General features: G+C 43.4%; 1 protein-coding gene across 4 annotated transcripts in view; it reads right to left on the bottom strand.

Annotated features, from left to right (window-relative positions):
• Window positions 1-8,865, bottom strand: part of SAMD12 (sterile alpha motif domain containing 12) — a 389,349-nt gene that overhangs the window by 69,483 nt on the left and 311,001 nt on the right. The window contains exon 6 of one of the 4 annotated variants that reach the window (XM_019642110.1): window positions 7,979-8,196. The exons of the other annotated variants lie outside the window; for them this stretch is intronic. Within the exon in view, the coding sequence (XP_019497655.1) occupies window positions 8,159-8,196 (38 nt within the window). The 3' untranslated portion in view covers window positions 7,979-8,158. Of the gene's footprint in view, window positions 1-7,978; window positions 8,197-8,865 lie in introns of those variants that run through there. 4 annotated transcript variants of the gene reach the window in all.

Here is an 8,865-nt window from a genome sequence, read left to right as displayed (position 1 = left end):
AAGCAGGTTGCAAGGATTCAACCCAGAATCTCACAAACAGCACTGCGCCCACCTTTGTCTAGGTCCACCTCATCCTTCATTTCCTAATTGGTTGCTAATCCTAAGCCTTGCTTGAGCTGAACTCAGCTTGCCCCACTTGGCTGTCGTCTGCTCCTGCTCGACACACCGGCCTCCACAAACAGCTGCAGATCGCGTGTAATCATCTCGTTAGAAAAGGCATTCAGGTCTATGGACTGCTGCTTTTTGTTATACATGCAGACACAACAAAGCTAAGTACCTGTCACGTTCCAAAGTCACTCTGTGTAACTCCTGCTCTGTTCTGGGAAGACTAAATGCCGGAGCAGTGGTCTCTTTCACCCACCGTAGCTCATGATTTAATCAGGCGCCATTTGCCAGAAATATGGTCAAAAGTTACCATCATAAAAAGGACCGTTCACCCAGCCCAATTAACCAGTGACCTATCTGAAATGCCAAGACACAGAGATCTTTACAGACTAGTGTTGCCTTTTTGAAATCAGAAATAGGAGGTTACTGTGTTCTAAGAATTTCTTTATCGTTCAAGGACTGGCGATTTTCTTGACTTTGGCCGTATTTTGATTTCTTCAAAACTCCTCCCTGAAATGACCAGGTGAAATCTGCAAGTACAAGTCACAGCATCCTTGGGTTCATTCAGATCAGGGGACTCCAAGGGGTTAGCATGGATTCTGGGCCAATCCCTCAGGGCGATCGTGCCTCCGGCATACTCTCAGGTTTCATGTTCTCAGGTGGAAACTGGTCAGTCTCCGCCTCCTTTCTCAAGGGTCTAGCTGGTCCACAATCACCATCTGGAAACCTGGCACCCATGGGGGCTGGTAAGGCCAGTCATGACCTTGAGAAAATGCAGCCAGTTAAATGACATTCTTCTCCTAGTGGTCTGAGTTCTATTGGGCACCGGTCCCTTTTTTACATGAAAATGTTTTCATCTGACCTTACACGCCACGCAGGTAAGAGTTCCCCTGAAGGTTCCTGTATTTTGGCATGCGAGATGCGTCCATCCATAGCAGACAGAAACAGCCTGACAATGTGGACAAGCCAGCTGTTAGAGATACCTGAGATTCTATCCGCCGGTGTCAGGCAGGCCCTGAGCGTCTTCACCTTTCTTCCTGTCCAGTGAAAGACACACACATTTGCAAAGGAGGAAATGAAAGGGGGTGAATTTGTCCTGTGAGCTGAAAGCGGCTGGGCCCTTCCTAATCTGAGAATTTAAAAGAGAACTGCCGCAGAGCAGGAAATGGGTTGGTGTTTAATCATTTTATTTTCCTCCCTCGGGGACAATGACAGTTCTCTTCAGCTGTCCCATTAGGACTAGCGTGTGCTTGTATTACAAACCACCTTCGTCATCTGGGTGTTGAAGTCCTTATCTTTGGCTTGCCGCACCTTACAGTGCTTTTTATGTATTTTTATTATTTATTTATTTATTCTTTTATCTTGACAATTGGGAAGTGAAGGTATATTCTTATCATTCATTCATGTGTTTCCTTCCACAAACATTTTCTGAGTGCCTACTATGTGCCTAGCACCATGCCACTATATTGGTGCTAACACATGAGACTTATGTTACTGAAAATCTTGAAGACCATCTTGTTGGCTGACATTCTATACCCGGCCCTGTGCAACCTCATAGACAATATAAATGACATATTAGCCCCGCATATAATTTCTAAATGGCGGCAGGAGGAAGGCGGTGAGAAAATAAAAAGACAAATGGTTCTCTGAAATGTTTGTACCTAATTGGTAGGAATGTTTGAACTATTATCAGATATTTCACCCCTCTCTTATTTCATTCTAAATCACGGATATGGGCAAGTTGATGTGAGTAATAGCATCCAGTCATATTAATAATCATCGCGATGACACCGCACCTGGCAGGTGGCCCTCCGAGGAGAAGAGTTAGGAACTGAGAAATCAGAAAGCCTCTGCATGCCTCAAATAAACCAAGTCCATGTGCCAAGTTCCTGCACACCCAGGCCCAAACTCAGGGGCCACTGATGCTCAGTCATTTTAGAGGCTTTCTATGAAAACTGGCTAACTGCTTTTTAAATTCTAAGCTGATTAGAAAGAGCAAATTAGTACACTTTGATACTTACAGGAACGTGACAGCTGTCAGCCTCACAGGGAGAGAGGGGGGATACATGAAAAGCATTAAATGTAGACACAAGGCCTACAAAAATATAACAGAGCAGGGATGCAGGTCAATAATTCTAACATGTCTTAATGATGTTATGATGGTGAGAGCCAGTATTCTAGTGGAGCAACCCAGGAGCCCACGTTGAACAGGCCAGGATATGACCAACATACTTGAGAGAGATTTCTGTATAGAATGGTCAAGATTGAAAAAGAATGTCTAATGCAGTGGTTCTCAATTAGGGGATGATTTTGCTTTCTAGGGGACATCTGGGAAAGTCTGGAGATATTTTTGGTGGTCACAGGTGGTTGTGGGAATGGGGGAAGGGAGTGCCAATGGCCGATAGGTAGAGGCCAGGGATGCTGCAAAACACCCTACAACACACAGGACAGCCTCCCACAACATAAAAGTACTCTGGTCCCATATGCGCAGAGCGCTGAGATTGGGAAACTCTGGTGTGATGGAACATGATTTAGTTATTTGAGAAGCAGCCATCATAGAATCTTTTTAAAAAGTTTCTCTAGCTAGTTTTATTATTATTTTTAAATTAAAGTTTATTGGGGTGACAAGTGTTAGTAAAGTTACCCAGGTTTCAGGTGTACAGTTCTATAATACATCATCTACATATCCCATTGTGTGCTCACCACCCAGAGTCAGTTCTTCTTCCATCACCATATATTTGATCCCGTTTACCCTCATCTACCATCCCCCTCCCCCCTTATCTTCTGGTAACCACTAGACTATTGTCTGTGTCTATGAGTTTTTGTTTCTTCATTTGTTTGTCTTGTTCCTTTGTTGTCAAGGCACCTTTGATCTTCACAATAGTCTTACTCAATAGCCAAAGAAGCAAGCACAGTTTCCACTTTGGGGACAGGAGAAGCAGAAAGCTGAAGGGTGTTCCCAGCTGAACACATGCCCTGACTCCTCAGCGTGTTCCACAAAACCACTTCTCATCAGCTCTTCTCTATTAGAGAAAAGAGAAGACAACACAGTGCCACCCACTTACGAATATAACACTCATTTGCTTTTAATAAACTAACAAAGTTGTTGGACTTATGTTTGCATACAGCAGCTCTTTTGTTCACTTGTTCATTTATTCTCCAAAGAGCCATTGAGCATGCAATATGTGCCAAGCACTACTCTACTGGTGAACAAGACAGACATCTTTTCTTACAAAGCTTGCATGTCCGAAGTATCTCTCATTTGCTTATTAAACATGTAATATTCTCCAGAACCCAAGCAAAGCCTCCCCAAACCCCAAATCCTTTCCCTGGGCCCCATATTCCTTATCACTGTGGTCATGCTGACGATTTCTACACAAGCTTTGTCTATTGATGTGATTTCTATACTTGTGTTTTGCTCTGCCCCTGACGACATTCTGCCTTCCCCTCTCATCCTGCAAACTCATACTCATTCTTTGAGATCCAGAATAGATATTCCTAATATGAGAGCTGGTAGTGTTGTCCTCTGGGCTCTCATATTCTTTTCTAAGTATCACAATAATGTTAGTTACTATGGGTATTGACATTTTTCTGCTTGTGTGTTGGTCTTCTACACCTAGCCTAGACTGAGTATCTTCAGGGAGGTCATAGTTGTGCTGGGTTCTTCCTCTGGACCTTTCCAGCTCTTTCTCCATTCTGCCCCATGTACTGGAAGGCCGACCTCTGTGAAATGCACAGTGGGTTCCCCTTTCCTCTGGCTTCCAGGAGGGATTTGCCAGTGGGCATCACCAGAAGGAGTTTCAGAAGGCGGGAGAGGAGTGGGGAGAGGAGTGATGTTGCAGTTCATCCTCTTTGGCTGCCTCCCTGGTGGGCCATCCTGAATCAGCCATAGCTCACTGCAGGAGGCCCACGGCTACATCTCCCAGAGGTGACCTACTCATATGAGCTTCTCCCCAGGTGCCAGGACTCACTCCTTCCCCTTATTCATTTGGACTAACGACTGGTAGTGGCTCCCCACTGTCATGATACTGCACCATCCCTTGTAACTTTATCTAAACCCAGTCCACATGTTTGTAATTAGCCCCTTTTCAAAACTCTCATCAGATTATAGAATTTCATTGAACGATTCCTCTCCTTTTACATCAGTCTTTCTCATTTTAGTATCCCAGCATCTGACAATACACCTGGCTCAAAGAAGATGCTCAATAAATGTTGGCTGAAAGTGTAAATGAATGAATACAGATGTTACAAAGATTTTTTTACCATCAGAATTTTTCAGGTTAAAAAAGCTGCTCTCATCCAAGCCTCCAATTTCCTCAGAAGTAGTGAATTATATTTTTGAACTTGACTAGACACGTGACTAGTACCACTTATGAGCATTGCTGTTCTTTGTCCTTTTCAACTTTACGGACAACAGAAATAAGGTGATGTCTGCACTTTCCCGAGAGCGTCGACCACTCGTGTCCTGAATTCTTTGTTATTAACCTCCAACACAAAACAAAATCAAAGCATGGAACTTCTGTCCTAACCAAGCCCTGGTCAGAAAACTTCCACCTCTGAGGATACACAGAATGACAGCTGGGTAGACAAGAAAAGGAAAAAAAAATCAATTCAGTCACATTTCACATTTCCCAATCACATTTCAGCGAAAGTTTTCACCCAAGTGGATTAACGACATATTAAATAAGCACCACACCCAAGACTTTCTTTTGGAGTATCCGTGGTAGCTGTGTTTTCTAAGTTAGCAAATGCCTACTGTTAATGGGAAAATTCATTTCAACTTAATTTGGCAACCAAGAAAACACCTTATTATTTTTTTATAACTGTTACCGTCCACAGTTAGCACTTTCCCACGCTGCCAGTGACTGACAGAGTTCCTAGTAATTATACCTTTTGACCACTTATATAAAGTGTTTATAATAGGTGACAGGTCATGTACGGGACACTTTGGAAAGGTTATCTTCATGACCATACTCCAAGGTAGCTATTACCCTGCCATTCAACAGGGCAAAGCTGAGCCTGGGGGGGCTCCTCACTGAGGTGGGATTTGAGTCGAGAGTGCTGACTCAGAAGCCAGAGGTCTGGTCAAGAGCTGCGCACCCTTAGTATCAAAGCGAGAGATGTGGCTACAGTGGAACTTGAATTTTCAATCCACCATAAACCAGTTCTTTGGGTGAGGAAGTGTTTGGCGTTCAGTCTGGCCAGGGAGACCACCATTTTGTTCTGAGAGTGGGTTTGCGATGATGCCAAGAAAGAAGGTAAAGAGAAACAAAACAAAACAAAACAAAACACAATTTCACAAATTTTCAAAGGCAACATGGTTTCTGCCTGGTAACCAAATGCCATTTATATTTCTGTCACTTAGTGTAAGAAACTTCCCCGCTAAGACATAGAAAGCTCGAGGCTCATGCTAACTTGCCTGTCTCTTTAAATGTTATCCAGCACCTAATGTATTACAAAGAAACTACAACACAGAGCAGATGGGGCAGCATAAAGCAGATGCAGATTTGAAATCTAAACAGAGGCGAACAATTCTTCATTAACAACGAGAGAATGAGGTGGCGGCGCAGACAACACGGCGAAGAAGCAGTTTCCCCTGGAAAGAAGTTACTCGGCAATGCACCCATGATCACAAAGGAACTGAGCAAAACGATTATTGCATGGCATTTGAAATGGCATTCTCTGATGTCTTCCTGGCGTACAAAGCAGGCTTCTGTGTCATACTCAGGAGGAAAGCTAAAGGAAACGTGGAGACGTTAGGGCCGTGCAGGAATAGGTAATGATGGTTGCAAACCAACTTCCCAGGATCTCAGTGGACTTCTAGCATAGCGCGCAGCTACTATATTTTCTATACCATGCCGAGGCATCCATATAATCTTAACCAAAGATGAGATGAAGAGAGATTATTTCTCCTGACAAGTTTTTAACTTGTCTTTTTAAATTTTATTGGGGAACAGCCATGGTCATTGGTTACACATTGCTTTCATGCTACAAGGGCATAGTTGACTCTTTTAAGGAGGGCGCAGCTCACAGTGGTCCATGCGGGGATTGAACCGGCAACCTTGTTGTTATCGGCACCACGCTCTAACCAACTAAGCTAACCGGTCATCCCCTTATTTTCATTTTAATTTAAAAATGTTTACTTTCGAGACACTTCTGAACATACACAAAAATAGCAAGAATAGTAGTACAAACCCACATTACCCACCACCCAGTTTCAATGACCATTTAATGCCTGCCACCCTTGTTTCATCTTATTCTCTCCCTACTTATTTTTCTTGGTATTATAAAGCAGTCTTGATAAAGTGCTTTTTCTTAGTTCCCTTGTTTATGGAAAATGTGCCTAATTCTTAGGGTTGATGTTGCAAAGAAAAGTTACAAAGTGTGAAGGGAAGTAGTCCACAAATGATCATTTCAATTCTGACGGTGTGGCCACATTAAAACAACTGCAGAGGGTGTGGAAAGATGAGACATTCACTGTTGAAGGAGCCGGAACACAACAGGACAGGACAAAATAATCAGTGGCCTTTAGGCATATGGCATTGTTTTAAATATTGGCTATTGGAAAATGTGAAACTCTTCAGACACCCATTTAATTGACATTAAGCAACGGAATTCTGTTGTGAGGCAGAGGGACATGTATCCCAGAAACAAAATCCATTATTGAGTCAATCCACATGTTTAAGGGCTGAATTTTTATTTGAAGTGTTGTCCAATATGCAGCCAACAAAGAAAACGAAAAACAAAAACCATCACTGCTAGCGTCTAGGAAGTCAAGATTTCCATGGTGAAGGCAGAGCAACTACAGGTGAAAGACCCCAGCGAAGATAAAGATAAAGAGAAACAATGTGAAAATCTGAGGGTAGCATTTCCTATGTAAATGCTTAGGAGAGGCTGAATAATTAATTGGTCCTGCTCAGAGGCAGCACCAGTGAGGTGGCAGAGACGGGAATGGAGCCAGTGGCCTGGGTCAGGGTGCTGACAGAAAACGCACGGACAGTCCTTAAAAAGCTTACACAAAATACAGAGGCACCCAACCACCATTCCTCTTGTAAGCCTCCAGAAGATGGTTTTTACTCATGTAATTTGAGACTTCCTTTACTGTGGGGACACTAAAGCCCTATTCTATCGCAATTAAAATAGTGCTACCTCCTGTTGTTTCTTAGAACCTAAGTTTCAGGTTTATTTTCGGTTTAAGTCTAGCTCTCGGAGGCTGTTTCTTAAGAACACCTGCAAAAATCAAAACAGTCTTCTATTAACTCCCTAACCATATGGCAAACGGTTTCTGGGTGACCACCCCCAGAGTGTTTGTTTTATCGGCGCCTTTACCACCCTTTGGGGTGTTTTTATAATATCAACACTGGCTCGTCTTCCTGCTTCTGTCCCTCCCACTCAAGGATAAACTACAATCCTGGATTTTGGCCACATCTTTTGCAAAATATTCCACCCTAAAAGGTGTCCTCATGTTTCATTTTAATGACATAAATAATCATGCCTTGGAGGAGTCTTTCGGTTTTTAAAGCCAAAAAGACCAAATTGTTTTTATAGAAAACTTCCTGCGAGTCTTGGTGACCCACCAAGGTCATCAGGAGACTCAGAGCTGGCTGTTGGGCTGTTTCCTAACGCTGGTCAGGAGAAGCACTAGCACGAAAGCGAGATTGTGGCCATATGCACAAGAGTGAAATAAGAGAAGGCAAAAGGCAGGACAAGCCAGAAGATGAAGCAAACAGACTAGAGTGAGACCTGGAGTCTGTGGGACTGTGACATGTTATCTTATGTGTGTTTCCAGAGTGATTCGGAGGCCTGCCAGAATGTACATTCCCCACAGTGGTTCCTACTGGTTGGAAAATGGATGGAGAAGGGAATGGCGATGACGTTTTGTGGACCTGGAAGCATCGCAAGGTGGGGACTGAAACTGGGACTTAACTACCTTTTGTCGAATAGAAAGGACCACTGACAGAGTAAGGTTAATTACTCAAGTGCCTTCCTATGGCCGCTACTGCATTTCTCTTCACATGGCCACTGAAAGTTTTATCTGGCAAAGGGCAGGGGCTCAGGTAATGTTGCTCGGGTACTTCCAGTGGTGATTACCTGAGGGAGTAGAAATGGACTGTAATGAGGCGTTTTCGTAATGGCAGCATCCTGCGTCCAGCCACCCCAGCACGATCATCAGCACTGAACTTGCTTAGTCTTCCCATCGCTGCTTAGGACTTGCACATCTTTAGAACATCCACAACTGGCTAATTGGTTAGGACTTGGCCAGAGAGATCCAGGTGCCTTACTGGTAAAGTGATATCTCAAAGAAGATTCGTCTTACTTATGGGCATTTGACACCTTTCTGTAGGTTTAAAGAGTTATGAAATACATTTACACTACACATCCACTGAAGCCATATGGCAGCTTTGAATACGTAGGACAAATTGGGCCTAATGAAGCATTACTTATTTACTTATTTATTTTAGAATGGTTAGACATACTGTTGAGGGCACTTCCAGTCTCTGATTCGACACTTCTATAGAATCAATTCACATAGCAAGTGACAGGGGTCAGACTCATAACAGGTTCATGGACACTGACGTGGACCAGAAATGGGCATCAGGGACTCTGTTTTTTTTTTTTGTTGTTGTTGTTTTTGTTGTTGTTTTTTTTTTTAGCTGAGCCATCCTGCTACCTATTGGCAGCTTAGCGGCTGCTCAGCTCGGGCTGGCCTCGAACCGCTGTTGCTCAGAGCTCAAACTCTTGAGCGAGCTCTTAACCAAC

The sequence above is a fragment of the Hipposideros armiger genome, unplaced genomic scaffold (assembly GCF_001890085.2).
Source record: "Hipposideros armiger isolate ML-2016 unplaced genomic scaffold, ASM189008v1 scaffold_65, whole genome shotgun sequence".
In the NCBI taxonomy this organism is placed as follows: domain Eukaryota; kingdom Metazoa; phylum Chordata; class Mammalia; order Chiroptera; family Hipposideridae; genus Hipposideros; species Hipposideros armiger.
Note: the sequence above shows the minus strand (reverse complement) of the source record. Positions and strands in the feature narration are given on the sequence as shown.